At 34.3% G+C, this 19,954-nt stretch overlaps 2 protein-coding genes, 1 long non-coding RNA gene and 2 other non-coding genes across 8 annotated transcripts; 2 read left to right on the top strand and 3 right to left on the bottom strand.

Annotated features, from left to right (window-relative positions):
• Positions 1-2,671: 2,671 nt before the first annotated feature.
• LOC123908471 (protein ARABIDILLO 1-like) lies at positions 2,672-6,286 on the top strand. 3 transcript variants are annotated; one of them, XM_045959120.1, is made up of 3 exons: positions 2,818-3,129; positions 3,429-5,838; positions 6,041-6,286. In XM_045959120.1, exon 2 carries the CDS (start codon positions 3,452-3,454, stop codon positions 5,828-5,830), a length of 2,379 nt encoding a protein of 792 aa, XP_045815076.1. In that variant the 5' UTR covers positions 2,818-3,129; positions 3,429-3,451; the 3' UTR covers positions 5,831-5,838; positions 6,041-6,286. The 3 variants fall into 3 exon arrangements, with proteins under 3 accessions (XP_045815074.1, XP_045815076.1, XP_045815075.1); XM_045959119.1 differs by having other exon boundaries at positions 6,038-6,286; XM_045959118.1 differs by having other exon boundaries at positions 2,672-3,129; positions 3,429-6,286.
• Positions 6,287-8,890: 2,604 nt separating this feature from the next.
• LOC123908470 lies at positions 8,891-10,705 on the bottom strand. The gene is made up of 3 exons (XR_006809627.1): positions 10,320-10,705; positions 9,176-9,315; positions 8,891-8,981 (listed from the first exon to the last, which is right to left on the bottom strand). It is a non-coding gene; the product is annotated as an uncharacterized LOC123908470 (long non-coding RNA).
• A 1,502-nt stretch (positions 10,706-12,207) lies between these two features.
• On the top strand, positions 12,208-16,893 carry LOC123908469 (probable sphingolipid transporter spinster homolog 2). Of its 2 annotated transcripts, XM_045959117.1 has the most exons (16): positions 12,208-12,475; positions 12,568-12,702; positions 12,964-13,065; positions 13,182-13,286; positions 13,418-13,493; positions 13,692-13,766; positions 13,894-13,996; positions 14,075-14,137; positions 14,223-14,304; positions 14,433-14,530; positions 14,755-14,831; positions 14,961-15,074; positions 15,677-15,796; positions 15,994-16,122; positions 16,247-16,325; positions 16,395-16,893. In XM_045959117.1, the coding sequence occupies exons 1-16, from the start codon at positions 12,408-12,410 to the stop codon at positions 16,535-16,537; spliced, it is 1,569 nt and encodes a 522-aa protein (XP_045815073.1). In that variant the 5' UTR covers positions 12,208-12,407; the 3' UTR covers positions 16,538-16,893. The 2 variants fall into 2 exon arrangements, with proteins under 2 accessions (XP_045815073.1, XP_045815072.1); XM_045959116.1 differs by having other exon boundaries at positions 16,247-16,893.
• LOC123911945 lies at positions 16,676-16,796 on the bottom strand. The gene has a single exon (XR_006810808.1). It is a non-coding gene; the product is annotated as a U5 spliceosomal RNA (small nuclear RNA).
• Positions 16,894-19,062: 2,169 nt separating the features above from the next.
• Positions 19,063-19,181, bottom strand: LOC123911967. The gene has a single exon (XR_006810825.1). It is a non-coding gene; the product is annotated as a U5 spliceosomal RNA (small nuclear RNA).
• Between the last annotated feature and the right edge of the window lie 773 nt (positions 19,182-19,954).

Below are 19,954 nucleotides of genomic sequence, written 5' to 3'. Positions count from 1 at the left end.
TGAGAGGAAATTTGAAATTTCTGGTATTGTATTTTTGTTTGGATCTTGGCCACTTATTCCCTTTCAATAACAATAATGTCAATTTCTACTGTTCATCTATTGCAAGAATTGCAATTAAGAGGTTATTTTTCTTTGGTCTTTCACATTGTTTTTCTTTGGATTTACATTTCCATTTTAAAATTAAAGGAAAATGAGATAGGCAGAAGATTATAAAACTATTGCTGAAACAAACAAACAAGGAAAAAAAACAAAAGAAGGTTAGGATGTGACGTGGGATACAAGTCACAAAGAAATATATTCGATAAACATCACTGTTGGATGCATACATTTCATGAAAAAGAAGGAATGGAAATTAGGCAAAAACTTATACAAAAAATTAAGAATTCTGAAGTTTTATTTCAACGGTTTATATATTGTTCACACATAAAAATATAATAAGTTGTCGGTAGAAAATGACATATAATCAAATTTATGGTAAACCAAATATCAAGATAGCATAATTAGGGAGATCAAGGTTTTAAAAATGGTTTTTTCTAATTTATCCTTTGATAATTTGGAGATTTTTTTTTTTTTTTTTTTGAAACAGCAAACATTTTATTAAACCTCTAAACCAAGGCATAAGATATGTCTAAGGAGGGAACAAGGGATACAAATACGGAAGCAAGACCGAGAAAGTTGGTTACAAGTTAATTGTGGTTAATTAGTTAGACAAATATCCCAAAATTATCAAGGGGTAGAATGTGTGTCATCTTTAAAAAAGGATCCACAAAATGGTCGCGACAAAATAGTAAGCAGCCGATACTGTTACAGCCACAACGAGACACCATTACAACCACAACAAAATACTAATAGATAAATAATTCTGTTTTTTTTTCCTTCAATTGAAATGGATAAAAATCACACTTTTTAGTACAAATTTCATATTTACTCTAATTGAAACTAATATATATATATATATATATATATATATATATATATATATATATATATATATATATATATATATATATATATATATATATATTATAGTACAAATAATTTTAATAAAATTTGTCTCATGATATAATTAATACACATTGTGGCGACCACAATTTTTAATGTAGCATTCGAAATTGCAAAATTCTTAACACCAATGCAAACTTAAGTTATATATTTGTTGGGATTTGGATTCTGTGAAGTCAACTGCATGCAGTCACTAGATTTGGACCGTCTGATCAAGATCAGACGGCTCAGATTTTAAGGTCAGATTTTAATTATAAAATCTGATTTTAAAATCTGAACCGTCCGATCTTGATTGGACGGTTTATATGTGGCTGACTGCACTGCAGTCAGTATATTTGTGAATTCCCTGAATCCATATCCATATTTGTTGCCTTCACTACTAAAAGTTTTTCGATCTGTGTCCCTGAGCCAAAATCATTATAAGAGCCAAAGTCAGTATAAGGGAGTCTTTCTCATTTGCAAGGGGGCCATGCCTAGGGGGCCATAAGGTGTCAAATGGGCCGGTCCGATCCATCCTCATCCAGTGGACCATATATATATAGAAAATTTCTCATTCCACCCACTCATTTTCTCACCTACCCCTTGTTTTTCCATTTTTGCCCTTGGTAAAAAAATTCGGAACGCGTTTTCCGATTTTTTAGTTCAAATTTGGAAAAAATTCGGAAAACACGTTCCGAAGTTGTTTTTAAAGGCAAAAAAAATTCGGAAAACGCGTTCCGAATTTTTTGACCAAGGGCAAAAAAGGAAAAACAGGGGGTAGGTGAGAAAGTGAGTGGGTGGGATGAGAAATTTTCGTATATATATATGGGTTAGATTGGTCCAGCCTAATTATTATTGGGCTACACATTAACGAGTCCAGCTCGACTTCATATGGGTCATGTGGGCTAGTGGACCAACCTGACCCATTTTATTTATTTATTTATTTATTTATTTCTTTTATTCAATATTTTTTTATGTCACTTTGATTCATTAGTTCTCATAATTATTAATTTTATTGAGATATAATGTCCGTTTGGATTTGACTTATTTTTAAGCTTGTGAAAATAACTTATGCAAATAAATAAAGTTTTATGTTAATTCATAAGTTTTCACTAACAACAATTGCATCTTTATAGCTTATGAACTTATAACTTATATTTTTTCTTCCAATATTACTTATCTCTATCATCTTACTTGAAAAAAATAAAATATTAATTAAACATATATTTTTTTCATGTCATTTTATATTTATAAGCTCGTTTAACTATTAATTTTATCAAACACTACAAATTTTTTTACCAAACAGAGCCTATGTGGTTAAGACATCTATCTTCAATGTATTTGACATGTTTTCGTTGGTTCTGTTTCATATTATTAACATTGTCTAGATCTTAGAGGAAACTCTGATATCATCTTATAATTGAAAGTTGAGTCTAACTAAACTCTACATAACCGACTTGTAATACAATAATTACAATTAAAAGGTTATTTTTCTTTGGTCTTGCCCATAACATGGGATCCAAGTCGCAACGTAACATATTAGATACAGTGGTGTGATATTTGTACAACCAAAAATAGTTGTCATTGTCAAGTATACAACCGTTTTAATTAGTCGAAATTTTAACGAGCACACAAATCGAGGTGAAGCAAGAAAATAATTATAAAAAAAATGAAAATGTAGTTGGACAACACAAATAATAGTTGTTGGATAACTTTAAGCGGTGCTCAAAACCTTTGACTAACACAAAAAATTTGACCGTCGAATGATGTACTACTTAAGTAACTGAGACGCAATTCATAAATCATAAGACAAGTAACAAATGATGATTTTCAGAGTTCATTTAGAATTTATCATTTTTAGAATGTTCGTTATTTAAAATTAGAAACAAGTAAGATGCGCGACAAACACTAAAAAAGAAAAATCTCTTTTTAGTATTAGTATGTAAAGTACCAATCTAACCCATTCTAGTATGAGTTTAGGTTCCCTAATAAACACAATTAAAGGGTGATTGTTAACTCTTAAGTTAACTCTGTACTGTACACGTAGTAATCATAATCACACTCGAAACCCAGCAACACGCTGCCACAGTGCCACCGTCGCCCAACTATTCAACCGCACCACCGCGTCGCCCAACTTGATTACTTGAGGTAAGTAGTTCCAATTCCGACCCACTATTCCCGTTAGTGCAAACATGAATATTTCTGCTAATTGCTTAATAGGTAAACTCATTAGGTGTTTGTGAATATGCCTCAATGAGGCTAATTCCTGGATTGGAAATTTTATTCTAAACTTTTAGTTCTAAATATGACCATTTTTATAAGTTATTGATGTTCTTTACAATTTAAAGAGGATTTTTCTTCTGTGATTGTTATCAATACAATTCAGTTAATTCCTATGTTGGTTCTATCACAAATAATTTAACTTCTAAAATAATGACTTATTACAGCATTAGGGGTGAAGGAATGCAGAATGCCCCAAGGTGTTGTTGATTGGAGGAGTTTACCGGATGATATACTAATTCAGCTATTGTCATGTCTGAGTTATCGAGACCGAGCTAGTTTATCAGCATGTTGTAAGAAATGGAGGGTTCTTGGTAACTCCCCGTGTTTGTGGACTTCTTTGGATCTTCGTTCGCACAAGTTTGATGCCAATGTTGCATCTTCACTTGCTTCTAGATGTGTGCATCTACAGAAGCTTAGGTTTCATGGTGCAGAGGCTGCTGAGGCACTACTTCATCTTCGAGCTAAGAACTTGCGCGAATTAAGCGGTAACGGTTGCTGGAAGATGACCGATATAAATCTTGCTGTGATTGCTGCCCGGCATGAGTTACTCCAGAGTCTTCAGCTTGGACCAGATTTTTGTCACGAAGTTACTAGTGAAGCTATAAAAGCAATAGCTCACTGCTGTCCTAGTTTGAATAAACTCAGGCTCTCAGGTATTAGGGATGTAAATGCAGATTCTATTAATGCATTGGCTACCTATTGTCCAAAGTTGACTGATATCGGGTTCATCGACTGCCTGTGTGTTGACGAGCTTGCGTTGGGAAATGTGCAATCGGTTCGTTTCCTTTCTGTCGCGGGGACACCAAGTATGAAGTGGAGTGTGGTTTCACATCTTTGGCATAAACTTCCTAACCTGACTGGATTGGATGTTTCAAGAACCGATATTGGTCTGTCCGCTGTTTCAAGTTTGTTATCCTTATCACTAAATTTGAAGATTTTGATTGCTTTGAATTGTCCTATCCTCGAAGAAGAGACTAGCTTTTCTGCTAGTAAATATAAAAATAAGTTGTTGATTTCCCTATCAACGGATATTTTTAAAGGACTAGGTTCTTTATTTTTCGATAATACAAATAGAGGAAAGAATGTGTTTTTGGACTGGAGGACTTCAAAGAGTAATAATGATAAGGGTCTTGATGAAATTATACCTTGGCTTGAATGGATGCTGTCACATATACTTTTGCATTCTGCTGTGAGCCGTCAACAGGGAGGTCTTGATAATTTCTGGGTTGAACAAGGTGCATCACTCTTGCTTAGTCTAATGCAGAGTTCTCAAGAGGATGTTCAGGAGCGGGCAGCCAGAGGTCTTGCAAATTTTGTTGCAATTGATGATGAAAATGCTAGCATTGATTGTGAAAGGGTTGAAGCAGTTATGAGAGATGGTGGTATACATCTCCTTCTTGGCCTTGCAAAATCTTACAGGGAAGGGCTTCAGTCCGAGGCAGCTAATGCTATTGCGAATTTGTCATTGAATGCTAATTTTGCGAAGGCCGTTGCAGAAGAGGGTGGGATTGAGATTCTAGTGATGCTTGCACGTAAGTGCAAATACGAGGGAGTGCAAGAGCAGGCTGCTCGTGCCTTGGCTAATTTATCTGTCGGACAAGAAGCGGGTGCTTTTGAGGCTCTTGTTCAACTTACGCATTCTCTCCATGAGGGTGTCAGGAAAGAAGCTGCTTATGCACTTTGGAATTTGTTATGTGACGATAGAAATCACGAGGCCATTGCAGCAGCTGGTGGAGTTCAAGCTTTCGTTGCTCTTGCCCGATCTTGTTCTAATGCTTCCCCTGGACTTCAAGAGAGCGCTGCTGGTGCTCTATTGGCATTGTCATTTTCTGAAGCCAATAGCATTGCTATTGGACGAGAAGGAGGAGTTGCACCTCTGATTGCACTGGCACGGTCCGAAGCAGAGTATGTTCGTGAAAGCGCTGCAGGAGCACTATGGAATCTTTCTTTCAACCCTGGTAATGCTTTACGAATAGTGGAGGAAGGTGGAGTAGCTGCACTTGGTGATCTCTGTTCTTCATCAGTGTCAAAAATGACACGGTTTAATGCGGCATTGACTTTGTCCTGCATGTTTGATGGGAGAATGGATGAATTCTCTTTAGTCGGTACCTTGTCAGAAAGTGCTTCTAAGAGTGTGTGCCTGGATGGAGCCAGAAGGATGGCTATGGAACACATTGAAGCATTCATCCGTATGTTTTCCAATCAACAAACATTTGCAGCTGCTGCTGCGTCATCGGTTCCTGCAGCACAAGCACATGTTACTGAAAGTGCTCGCATTCAAGAAGCGGGACATCTTGAATGCAATGGTGCTGAAGTTGGAAGATTTGTTACTATGCTACAAAATCCGTCGTCTATACTCAAAACTTTTGCTGCATTTGCTCTTCTACAGTTTACAATACCTGGTGGACAACACGTCATTCACCATGCCAGCCTCATGCAGAAGGCAGGTGCAGCAAGAGTTCTGCGCAGTGTAGCCGCCGCAACAACCACACCTCTTGAAGCAAAAATCTTTGCCAGGATTGTTCTTCGTAATCTCGAGTATCACAACATAGAGTATACTGTTTAGATCAAATAGTAAGTGCTATAACGTGCCTTTCCACGGTTTTTCCACTAGTTATGTTTATACTGTGATTTATTTTAGCCATTTGATGTGATACTGTTGATTGCAACCCTTTTCATTAGTTCTTCACTTCCTGGCCTATACTGTTGCTGTTCGATATATGCTGTTCGTAGGCTGTTTGGTTTGCCTAATTTGGTTTGGAATTTTTATTAGAAGGTTCCGGAGGGTGGGCATGTGGATTTGTCGGAGAAACAAGAATTCACTATGGTCATGAAAAATCCATTGCAGGTTCATATTTCTCCTAGGATCTAGATAATGTGGTATGTGTACCCATATCATTGAAATATGCATATAACAATAATATGTTGCGTTAGTTGTTTTTAAAAGTAAAATGTAAAACGTGTCTACAACTTTGTGTAAACCATTGATTCTCTGCTTGGCAGGGAAAGATTATTCATATATATATATATATATATATGGGGAGAGATCAAATTACACCGGTGTAACATTTGAGTAATGTTATACCGCTCAATAACGCTTTAACGAATACAAATTTTACAAAATCCACCGTTGGATTGAAAGCTTATATCGTATAGATCATCCATGTTAAATTTTATAAAAATCTAAAATTGTTTGATATGTTTTTGTGATAGATCAAGATTAACGGTATTCAATAAAAACGCATAAACTATTAATCTTCATCGATCTCAATAACATATCAAACGATTTTAGATTTTTGTAAAATTTAACATGGATGATCTATACGATATAATCTTTCAATCCAACGGTAGATTTTGTAAAATTTGTATTCGTTAAAGCGTTATTGGACGGTGTAACATTACTCGATATATATATATATATATATATAGATGTTGCAACATGATGTGAAAATTGAAGGAAGAAACTTGGTATAGACTAAACACAAGTTATGAACCAAGAGAAGTGTGGATTGAAAAAAGCTTTTCTAAGTCCCACATTGGAGGGAACACACATCTTAGAAGTGTTTATATATAGAAAAGTGTCCTCTTGGGGTGTACCTCAAGGAGTCCCAGTTTTGTAAATGGGTGACCACGCACCCCTTGTCGAATATCACACACATGTGTCGCTGTCCGGCCGGCTCGGATCGGGCCAGGCTTGGGCTTGGGTCTAGTGATATATTAATTTTTTAATGTTATGTGTTGCCTATTTTACTGATCCACGTTTTCATCTGATAAGGTTGGAACCGGTCAGTTTGAAAAACCACTGATTCCTCAAATACTTCATCGTTAAATAGCAGTTTGTTTTATTTATTTTTCAGTTTATCAAAAATTCTGAATATCAATTTTTTCTTTCTCTTTGCTTCTTCACTGATTTTTTTTTCCTTTTCCTTGTTTCATCGAGTGGCTCTGCAGCCATAGCCATATTGAATTGATATTCTTGTATCAATTATCGAATTGATTCATCAAATCAATAGAGAAGGGTGTATCTCTGCCCGAATTCTACAGTGCAGTAGCAATTTGATACTTAAATTGTGAAGACTGTTTTAACGTGGAGACTTCATGGTTGATAGTCTACCTTGCACAATTTTGGGTAGTGCCGTGAAACATCTTAAAGATAGCGTATTCACCCGAGACTCAGCCGATAAATTTTTCAGTAGTAGCTTTTTCGAAAAACTATTTTTTAAAAATAAAAAACAACAATATATATATATAGAGAGAGAGTTAGGATCCGTTGACACCAGGTGTCAAACTTTAATTTGACGCCAAATCTCAACCGATTATTTTTTTTAATCAAAGGCTAATAATAGTTTTTTATATTAAAACTCATGTGTGTATCTATTTAGGAGATTCTTATTTTTTGGTGACATAAAAATTTGATTTGTTTTACGAGAAAAAAAAATTAATTTGTTGTTCTACCAAAAAAAAATTATTTGTTGTTATTCAATCTCCCCCACCATTACTATTCCCCCTTGTGTTTTCATTCCCATAGTGGTTAACTTCAACATCAAATATTTATCAAAAATTTATGCAATCGATTGCAAATGTTGAGTACTACTTTCGTGTTAGAAAACCCTCTAACTAAAATCTTTTTTTTGTATTAAAATTGAGTTTGTATTCAATTCTCAGGTGTACACAATTTTTTTTGACGCAAGGTGTACACAATTAAGAGTAGTTTATTGGGTATGCATAATGGATTGTGTTATGTAGTTAAAGTTAATAATTTGAGATGGGTGAGATTGGTGTAAATAAACATTGATTTCATTACTGGCCTCTTCTACTTTTAATCGATAAAGTCATTCTGTCAAATAACAGCAAATCAATACAACAAATTAAAAAAATAAAATTGGGAAAATAAATCAAATTTGTATGCCACCGAAAAATAAGGAATCTCCTAAATAGATACACATATGAGTTAATATAAGAAACTATTATTAGCCTTTGATTTTAAAAAAATAAACGGTTGAGATTTGGTGTCAAATTAAAGTTTGACACCTGGTGTAAACGGATCCTAACTCATAGATAGTTAATTGAAATTTGTGTTTCTGTATCAACTATCTACTATCTATTAGTTTTTGCTAGGTTTGTTCTTAGGCATATGTTTGATATGGTAAAGTCACTAGTGCAGAAAGGGGATTCCACTACCGGCCAAATAGGGATTCCACTACTGGCCGCGGCCGGTAGTAAATACACTCGTCGTTGTAAGTCAATACTTTCCACGACGGGTCTTTTTATACCCGTCGTGGTATGTCAGGTTTCTACTGTATTATTAATTAAATTTATGAGGATTCCACTACGGGTATTTACAAATACCCGTAGTGGTATGTATGAGATTCCACTACGGGTATTTTCAATATCCGTAGTGGTATGTATAGTTTTCATTTTTTTTTTTATAGTCTGGGATTCCACTACCGGTATTTGTAAATACCGGTAGTGGTATGTGTGGTTTTAATTTTTTTTTTTAGAATTGAGGATTCCACTACTGGTATTAACAAATACCCGTAGTGGTATGTATTGTTTCCAGTTTTTTTTTTTTAGAATCTGGGATACCACTACGGGTATTTAACAAATACCCGTAGTGGTATGTATTGCATTACTTTCCGCAAACTGTAGAAATTCCATCACTCCATGTCTGTACTCAGTACTTAATCGATTAGCTCTCATCCAACTACGGTCCATACCTACGTTTCGAAATTTATGCATTCTAAGTTAAAGGAATGACTAGGTTGTTACTATTGCGAAACATTCTCTCGCCCTATTTTAATAAAAATTCATAGCCTATAACAGAATTTGCATATAGCAGAATTTTTACATAGTAATTTGAATTGCATCTAAGTTTATAGCTTCTATATATGTTTTGAAATAGAATCGGTACCTGTAGATGAGACCGTGATTGAACCTTCTAACTTCAAACAAAGAGGACAACACCAAAAAACAGCAACACCAGCCCCTAAACAGCAGCAGTCAACACGTAGGAGCAGCAACCACCGCCTAACACAGAAAACAGCTCCACCCCTGCAAAGCACAAGCATTGAAACCCTCAATTCATACATGATCTAAGAAAAGCATCAACCCTCAATTCATACATGATCTGGGTTGTTTTTGTACCAGAACTACATGATAACTGCTGACAGAAAAACAATTGAAAAAATAAAAAGGATTGTTATTGCTCAAACAAAAACTCTTTAAAATAGAATTAGACTAGACAAACTCCTACTCAGTGGGCTCAAGCAAACCAAATAAATACAATATTCTCTACATATAACTGCGGAAACTAATCTCTCGAAATAATGCTGAACATGTATGGAATTATGGACCAAACAGTTAGAAGATTCAATTCAAATTCTACCTACACGCCGATAGAATCAATTATGTATTAATTCTACCTAAATATAAGTCAATTATTCAACCAATAAATACCAAAAGCAGACTATTATGTGTTAAAGTGAAAAGTAACTTTACTTAAGATCACCTTTGAATTCAACTAGTGGAAGAAAAAAACACAAAACCCTCCCAAAATTGGGTCACTATCAGTAACACATAGCATCAGGAAAAAAAAACACTAACCATTTTCTTTGTCACATAACAAACATTAACATAGAAAGACCAGAAGGAAAATTATCCTTAACTTTCTTCTAATCACATGTTGTCTATTTTCTGTTTCTGCTTAATACTTTTCACTTCTTTTAACCATTGTTTAGCTAGAGATACCATAACCATAAACAACTTACTAAGAGATGAAGAACAGGAACCCAAAACACATGAAAACGAATATCCAATTTAAAACCTTCACAATTTAAAACGTGAACTTAGAATATCCAATCTTCATTCAATGCTACCAAAATGTACTGAATGAGAAAAATGCGTGTTTTTCTTACCAGCAATTAACCATAAACAGAAAAAGAATGAAAACGAATACGAATGAAAACGAATACGAATGAAAACAAGATCAACCATAAACAGAAAACGAATGAAAACGAAAACGAATGAAATTTGGGGGAAGTTTGATTTATTCATACCTTTACCGAATGAAAACGAAGAGATTTGGAGGCGATTAAGCGTTTGCAGGTTCGTCGTTCCGTCTAGGGTTTGGAGAATGAAACCGCGAATGAAATTGGGACGATTGGAGATTGGAGAGATTGGAGAATGATTGGAGAACGATTGGAGAGTGTTTGATTTGAAGAAATTGGGACGATTTGAGGAACAAATTAGGGAGAACTAGAATTGGGACGATTGGATTGGAGAGTGTGTTCTTCTTCGCGTTTGCAGAATGAGGGAAATTGGGAAGAATGAAAAATATAATTAACACTATTAGGATTCCACTACCGGTGATAAGCTAGATCGGTAGTGGAAAGTGGGAATATGAAAAAACTAATAACACTATTAGGATTCCACTACCGGTGAATCCTAGATCGGTAGTGGAAGATAATTAAAACAATTTTGCACGTAATTACGACATTGCCACCGTGTCTACTTTCCACTACGGATTTAGCAAAGCCGGTAGTGAAATCCCTTGTCTCTGAACTTTCCACTACCGTTTTCAAAATATCAGTAGTGGAATCCTTTGGTCAAATGTATTTCACTACTGGTATTCACATACCGGTAGTGGTATCTCCAAACCAAAAGTCATTTTTCTACTAGTGAGTTTTGCTCCTATTAGTTTGTGCCTATATTGTTGTCAGGCGTAACTTAAAAAATGAAGGATTCAATGCCAAAAGTGCTTTTCGTTGCATTAAACTTATGTTCGTTGCATTGAACTTTAGTTTTAGTTACGCTTTATCTGCAATTGGCTATGTAGTTGAGGCATCTATCCTCAATGTATTTAACAGTTGGTTCCATTTCATATTATTAACATTGCATGCACTATTTGTCAAATTTGTTAATTAACTAAAAATTCCATAATCTATAGTTAAGACTCTTAGAATCGAGAGTTTAGTCTAACTCAATCGTACAAAACCGACTTGTAAGGTAAAAATTATTTCTATTTATTAACTCGTTTTCAGACTATCTCACATCCATGGAACTCTTGACAAAAACATAGCAAGGTAAAAACACACATGATAGTTATATGCATACATCACCGCTGGATGCATTCATTTCATGAAAAAGAAGGAATAGAAATTAGGCAAATACTTATACAAAAAATTAAGAATTCTGAAGTTTTATTTCAACGGTTTATATATTATTGTTCACGCATAAAAATATAATAAGTTGTTGGTAGAAAATGACATATAATCAAATTTATGGTAAACCAGTTTCATAAATGTAGCTCAAATGGTAGCTATCAGGGACATTTTTGGAGTGGCCGGGGTTCGAACCCCGAATTCCACATTTAAATGTGTAAGAGTCTAGCCACTAGACTACTTGACCAAATTTTTTTTATGGTAAACCAAATTCAAGATAGCCGTGAGAAGACACTATTACGACAATGACAAAATGCTAATAGATAAATCATTCTGTTTTTTTGTTTTTTTTTTCTTTCAATTGAAATGGATAAAAATCACCATTTTAGTACAAATTCCATATTCTTTAACACGACTGGAAACTTAATTTATATATTTGTTGCCACCACTACTAAGTTTTTTGGTCTGTTCCTGAGTCAAATGCATGATATGAGTCAAAGTAAAGACGATCGGGAGGGGTTGAAACCACTTGATGCCAGAGAGACTTTTTCTCATTTGCAAGGGGTTGTGCTAGTTGTAGATATACGCTAGTAAGGTTTTAAACTCAATGCAATCGGAATGTTAAGAGATAATCCTATTTAAGGTGTGTCCTGTATTAAATGTGGTTGCCTCCTTCAACGAGGGAAGTAAGACTAAAATAACTTTTCAATATTTATGCATAAATATTTTAAATCAAAATGATATATTTTTTAATTAAAACAAAATGTAAAAACATTTTTCCTGTCAAAGACTCACACATGACTATATTGTAGTTTTTTTTAAAAAATAAAATAAAATTGAATGAAGTTATAGCTAACTACCATTCAACTCAAAGATTTTCAATTTTTGTACATCTAGTGTTAGATACAAAGTGTTGTATGTTAGATACAACTGTAAGTAACATCCAAAGCATTGTTCTCTTCACAGCATATTTTCCTTTGTCTTATGTTCATGGAACCACCCATAATATCATCCACTATGATTCCTACACTTTCATGGTTTACACCCAAAAGGTATTATAATACTAACTTTTACACTTCCTATATCTATTCATGCTTAATAATAAAGTTTCATTTTTTTACTTGTTTTTTCTTTTGTTTTGAAGGTTACTTGCTATATTTTGTGTGATTAATTTGTTAAACTATTTGGATCGAGGAACAATAGCTAGCAATGGTGTTAATGGAAGTAAAGGAACATGCACTGAAGCTGCTGCTACTTGCACTTCAGGTTCAGGAATACAGTAAGATATAATACTTTTAGTATGATCACTTCTCTCACATTCTAGGTTTGAGTTTAAATTCTGCTGGAACAATCTTTGACTAGACTTTATTTACTTCTGGGCTGAACTCTGAATTACCAATGCCCCTTTTCCCTCGGAACCAGCGGGTTAAGACAAAAAAAAAGACATGGCTTTCGTCGTATTATTATAAGTGCTTATCAAAATGGCATGAACTATGTAGCCTTTAATAGTTTTTGACTACATTTGTCTCCTTATGTGCAGGGGGGATTTTAACTTGAACAATTTTGAAGATGGGATTTTATCATCTGCTTTTCTGGTTGGACTTCTTGTGGCTTGTCCGATATTTGCCTCTCTAGCTAAGAGGTAATTAGAATAACCATTCGTGTTGCAATCAATTTGAAACCTGTTCTTAATGGCTTAAATCATACAACCGATTAACTGACATAAGAACCCTTTCTCGCAATTCATGTGTTTTGCAGCATAAATCCATTTAGACTTATAGGAGTTGGATTGTCAGTTTGGACTCTTGCAACCTTATTTTGCGGTTTTTCGTTTAATTTCTGGTCCATTTCAGTTTGTCGCATGTAAGTGGTTCCTTAGTTTCTTCAAGTTATATGTTTCTTTATTTTGTTTTGTTTTGTGAAGTTAAACATTAGTACAAAATATAAGGAGAATTGGCTTATTGTTTCCTTTATGCCTTCATTATTCTGTATAGGTTGGTTGGTGTTGGCGAAGCTTCGTTTATAAGTCTAGCAGCGCCTTTTATTGATGACAATGCCCCAACTTCTCAGGTTTGTTCCTTTCCCTTGAAATAATATTGTCTATTAGTACTAAACTGACATAAAGAAACATTTCTACTAATCACTTGATTAGTTTGTGATGTGCCAAGTTTGGTTTGTTTCAACATTTCTATGTCCTTTGCCAATAGTTTCATGCTATTCTTTTTCTTTCTGGTGGAAATCTCTATCTCATACTAATGTGTGTATCAGAAAACAGCGTGGCTCGCAACGTTTTACATGTGTATACCATCGGGATATGCACTTGGCTATGTCTATGGTGGTTTGGTAAGTTACATACCACTACTAAATATCCATGAACTGAAAAAAAATTCAATTTGAGCATTTTACTTCTTTTTGAAAGTAAATAAAATAAATTGATCTTTCTGATTTATCCTTTGTGTTCAATAAACAGGTTGGAAGTTATTTTGGTTGGCGTTATGCGTTCTGGATAGAGTCTATATTGATGCTTCCGTTTGCTATTTTAGGATTTTTAATGAAGCCTTTACAGTTGAAAGGTATACATTTTTATGGAATTGGTTTATATAGTAAACTACTGTTATCGTTTTCCATCTTTAAACTACTTTTTGATCTAGGATTTGGTTCCGGTAATTTGATAAAGGTAGAAGAATCTAAGACAGATGCATCAGAAGTTCAAGGTACACTAAGAATTAAGCATTAGCTTGATACAATCCCTTTGTCAATTTTATTAGCCTTGACAAAGTTCATTTGTTTGATTCAAAGTCACGAACGCTTCTAATGTTAGAGATGATTCACTGTCCTTAAAGGAAGAGTTCAGAGATAATACCTCAAATGACCAATCCAAGTTAGAACACATACCTTCTGAAATAACTAATTTTCCAATTATTGGTTTCTTGTATCTTTTACTGTTCGACATCTATCATTTAGTGTGGCTGATACATTCAAAATTCTATCTGGCTGATTTTATTTTAGGTCTAAATCTGCGACGAAAATGTTTGATCAGTTCTCAATATTTTTTATTGATATGAAAGAGCTCCTGCTTGATAAGGTTTATGTTATCAATGTTCTAGGTACTTCCCGCTCCCGCTAATCTACTGTATGTATCAACTATTTTTATCAGATTTCCATTATTTTGTCGATAAATTTGTGTCAGAAAGCTTCTATTTTTATAGCTTAATTCCCATTGAACTTCATATATATCTCAATATCCTATATATATTGTATTCTATTTTTTGCAATTTATATTTTACAACATCTATTTATTTAACACTGTGACTTAAATATCTATTTGTAGGTAACATAGGTTACAACTTCGTCTTAGGTGCTTACTCATACTGGGGTCCCAAAGCTGTCTATAATATTTATCATATGGTGAGACTTTGCTTCATCCAATGATCCCTTATGCATACATACACCTTTACTATCATAGTTGTTCATTCTTGTATATCTTGGATAAGATAGTTGAATTTTTGCAATATTAAAGTTTGTATATTTTGGTAGGCTGATGCAGATTTGGTATTTGGAGGAATTACAGTTGTATGCGGAATAGTCGGCACATTAGCTGGAGGCTTTGTTGCAGATTTTATGACTAACACCATATCAAATGCATTTAAGGTTGGTATTCAAATTATAATTAGGTTCTAGCATTACTTTCATACCTTTATATTATGTTTAGGTTCATAGTATCTTATACCATATGGATTATGCATCTTCATCAGAATCGGTGGTTTGAGGCACATTGCAGCCTCTTAGATGAGACATGTTTATAAACAATAAATTGAGCATCATGGTTGCGGCTTTGTAATAGGTTTGAAGTTGTAATGGTAGTAACAATTGAGATGATAACTATTATGAAATAATATGGAATTGGTAGTAAAGAGAAGTTGAAGTACATAGAAGAGGGGAAATACAGAGAGAAGAGAAATATCAGAGAGAGAAAGATGTGACTAAATCACCAATTACATATTCAATGCATTATTCACTTGCTTTCCTTTAGTTATATATGTCTAACTCAAGTCTTGTGGTTCCATTTCTTGGCTGAAGTTGCAACTCTTATTTGGGCTGTCCAATTTGGTGGATTCATTACAGAAGTGTTCTACAAAAGAGACTTTCTTTGTAATATTGAATAGGTCTATAATATGTAGCCTTACATTGATTGAAAAGCTGTATCGGTTTACAATCCATTTCCCTGCATACTAAACACTATTCGTTTGCAGCTTCTGTCCGCGACAACATTTATTGGTGCAGCATTATTTTTTGGTGCCTTCTTATGCAGAAATGTGAATGGCTTTCTTGCTCTTTTCTCTATCGGCGAACTTCTTGTTTTTTCCACTCTGGTACTTTTATTCTATGCGAGCAATGCTTACTTACAATCAACGAATATTTTAGCAGCTCTTTAGTTTTTACTTACGAGCTGAGATGATATGATATCCTTAGGATTCATCGAATTATTGCTTCTAAGAAATGATTTTACAAACCTGGTTTGGAACTCGCAATTTTAGCTTTAGATATTTACTTGTAGTTTTCTTTTCAGGGTCCTGTGAGTTATGTATGTCTGCATTGTGTTAAACCGAGTTTGAGGCCTCTATCTATGGCTATGTCTACCGTTGCTATTCATGTCTTTGGAGATGTGCCTTCCTCACCTCTTTTTGGAATTCTCCAGGTCAGCATTTTACAGATTCCCGCACACACCTTGTATCGTTTTTATTTATAACAACTTTTAAAGAAATTTTTTTGCTAACACTTATCCGATTCAAATAACTTCACAACATAATGTATTAATGCAGGATAGTATTAACAACTGGAGAACAACTTCATTGATCTTAACAACCATATTGTTTCCAGCGGCTGGAATATGGTTTATCGGTATGTCATCACGAAATCTTGTTTTTTTATTAACATCTGTTGTGATTAATGTGTATGTATATCTTGAAGGGATATTTGTGCATAGTGTGGATAAATTTGAAGATGACAGTGAGAATCAAGTGTCAAACATTGAGAGGTCATGTACTATACCATTGCTTCAAGAGAAAACTGGAGAAACATCAACATCTCATACACAATCTCTAGAATGTTAACCTTAAATTACAAGAATTCAATTGATGAAATGGTTTTGTATTTCATAATAGTAATGATTTGTTCCGTATGAAAGAAGGTCACCTCCCATAAATGTGGACAAATTTACAAGAATTCAATTTTTTTACTAAAATTTTAGGGACCTTCTTTCAAGGGAAGGTCACCTCCCAAAAATAGAGGAATGTCACTTAAAGTAGCAAGTACACGGTATTCTTTAGTAAAAGGCGAAAGAATAGTTCGCCTTGTACTTACTACATGACTCCACAACTTGCTAGATGGTGGTACCTCAACTATTTATATTGTAGCTACAGTTGGAACTTCTTACCATTAAGCAATGTGGGACTTCGTTGGTTTCATACATACATACATACATACATACATACATACATACATACATACATACATACATACATACATACATACATACATACATACATACATACATACATACATACATACATACATACATACATATGATCTATAGTCTATACATTCTCGACAATATTACTTCTGAGAGTGTTTGCAGTATCAGAAAACAGAAAGAACAAATATAAGCTCTGTGACTTGCAACTTCATAACTCATAAGCATCATATCCATTATCCAGCATGGTTTCTGGTGCTGATCCATTGGTATTGATACGACATCTAACAATGTTTTTTAAGTTAAACTCAAATCAAGTTCAACTATCCATAATTTAGAACTGGTTAATCTATGATGCAAAACTTTTTTTTGTTGTTGCTTGAATTACCACCCAAAACAGATGATTAAGATTTATTATGCTGTAAGATATATAAAGCTAATCACTGCTGTTGAAAAACTTCAGTCTGAATCCTTTATACAATATTGTGGTTTAGTTATCAATTATCACACCTATTAAACAACTTTTTAGTGCAACCTAGTCTTTAAATACCTCTCAAGAATATAATTTTAATGTTGCCGATTTCCCCTCTTTTGCAATATGTTTCGCTACAGCATTAGCTACTCTAGCTTATTGTCCACCCTTTCCAAGTGTTATATCTATGTTATGTATAACCGTGACTAAGGGCATATTGGTTGAAGTAGGTTCTTTTCGATCAATTCGGCCGAGAAAGGTAAGCATGTCAAAATATAAACAGTAAGCACTTAGAAGCGATTCATATCTTATACTTCCTTTGGTCTCATATATAAGCAAAGATTTCTTTTTCTGGTCTCATATCTTATTCAACGAACCTGAAAAATAAATCTTTGCTTATATATGAGATCGGAGGGACTACTAGTTCCTAAATCGGTCCCTAATTGATAATGACACCAATTGAGCACCACATCTAACTATCAAACCATGGCATTGGACTGGTATGGAGACCATACCATATGAATTAGGATTTAATTGATATGCACCGACGGTGTAAAATAATTTTACACTATCAATCAATACCAACTATGTTTTCCGCCACATCACTCAACTTCACCCCACTTTCTTGATATGACATGGCAAAATGATGGTTGTTTATTGGACGATGGTGTAAAACTATTTTACACTGTCGGTGTATATCAATTAAACTCTATGAATTATATTATACTTTGACCATTCATGTGCTCCACTTCAACAGGCCTAGCTCAGCTTCATCATGAGCTCCCCTTCTGTAGGCCTAGATACACTTTATTATGAGCTCCACTTCCCTAAACCCAATTCAACTTCATTATGAGCTCCATCAGGCCTAGCTTAGCTTCAGCATGAGCTCCACCTCTGCAACCTAGCTCAACTTCATTATGAGCTCCACTTCAGCAGGTCTAGCTCAGCTTCACCACGAGCTCTACTTACACAGGCCTAGCTCATCTTCATTATAATCTCAACTTCATAGCCTAGCTCAACTTCACCGTTAGCTCCACTTCCGCAGGTCTAGCTTCATCATGAGCTCTATCTCCAGCCCAGCTCAACCCCATCACGAGATCCACCTTCAGCATGTTTAGCTCATCTAGACCATTCAGGTTATGGTGAGCCCAACCTCCATCACTACAAGCTCAATGTGTCTCGTACGAAAGAACATAATGACGTGAGCTACACTCATTCCAGTCCACGTGATTTGCATGAATAAGTCACGTGAGCTACACATGCTTTAACTCCAAGCGTCCTGTACGGACGAGCTGCTTATGGATCTCAGTATTATAGCTTATTGGGCTTGTACACCTTAACCAAGAAAAGGCCCATTAGGTCAAGGAATTTTGGACTATAAAAGAAGACATTTAATATGAAAACAGGAGAGATTTATTCTAGGGCAAAACATTGTATTTTACTTTAATCTCTTTAGAGTATTCTTGGAGCTTCTCTTGTGTTGCTCCATAGAGTAGCTCACCCTTTGTATTTTAAGTTTACATACGTGAACAACAGACATTATTCATCAAATTTAAAATGAGGATACTTCTATACCAAAAAAAAAAAAATAAAAAAAAAAATGAGGATACTAGAATGGCAAAAATATAATGTAGAAAACTCATCAACCTTCTAATTTTCACCTAAGTGGGAAAAATTAAAGACTAAGATTAACAGGGCCTTCTATAAGGAGACCATCTTACAAAAATAGAGGTATGCCACTTGAAGCAACGGGCACACGGTATTTTTTTAGTAAAAGACAAAAGAATAGTTCGCTTTGTGGTCATCCACAATTTTGAAAGAATATTAGCCTTACCTATTTATATTTTAGCTATAGCTGGAATTTTATATTCCATTAAGCAATGTGGGACTTATGGGTTTCAAAAACTAGGGGTGTACGTGGGCCGGATTGGGTTGGGTTTGGCCGAAACCAAAACACAAACCACATATGGTACTCCGGGTTGGGTTTAGTAAAATAACCACCCGTTATAACATTGGCCCGGGTTGGGTAAATCCACCAATTTCCGGGTTGGATTGGGTTGGGTTGTGGGTTACCCAAATTATTTTTCTATTTTTTTTATATTAAATATCTAAAAATATTTTTTCATAAAAAATAACTCAATCAATGTATTTTCTTGAAAAATATGGTAACTTTTTTTCACTATAAAAAATAATCAACCATTTTTTTTGTGTAAATCTACTAATTTACGGGTTGGATAGCGTGTTATCCAAATGATTTTTTTGCTTTTTTTAATATCAAATGACTAAACCATGAATCACTATATTTGTTTATGAAAATTATTCAATTTTTTAAAATTTTTAAAAAATAATGCGAAAAATTATCATATTTGTTCATAAAATTATTCAATCTTTTTTATTTTCGTAAAAAATAGTATAACTCATTTTCAATATAAAAATATTTAATAATCAAATGAAAAAATCTTTAGTATTTTCATAAAAAAAATTCAAGAAATATAGCAATAGTGGGTTAGTGGGTTTTTTGGGTTGGGTCCGGTTTTACCCGAAACCCGACTTTTTTAATGGGTTTTTCATTTTTGAAATCCATAT

The sequence above is a fragment of the Trifolium pratense genome, linkage group LG2, assembly GCF_020283565.1.
Source record: "Trifolium pratense cultivar HEN17-A07 linkage group LG2, ARS_RC_1.1, whole genome shotgun sequence".
Lineage (NCBI taxonomy): Eukaryota > Viridiplantae > Streptophyta > Magnoliopsida > Fabales > Fabaceae > Trifolium > Trifolium pratense.
The sequence above is the reverse complement of the archived record's forward strand: the minus strand, read 5'-3'. Positions and strand labels throughout refer to the sequence as shown.

Coding starts and splice junctions, on each gene's coding strand:
- LOC123908469 (XM_045959116.1), top strand. CDS start 12,408: ATGTTCATGGAACCACCCATAATATCATCCACTATGATTCCTACACTT. Junction 13,066..13,181: donor TTTGCCTCTCTAGCTAAGAG/GTAATTAGAATA, acceptor TGTGTTTTGCAG/CATAAATCCATTTAGACTTA. Junction 14,832..14,960: donor TCTATAATATTTATCATATG/GTGAGACTTTGC, acceptor ATATTTTGGTAG/GCTGATGCAGATTTGGTATT.
- LOC123908471 (XM_045959118.1), top strand. CDS start 3,452: ATGCCCCAAGGTGTTGTTGATTGGAGGAGTTTACCGGATGATATACTA.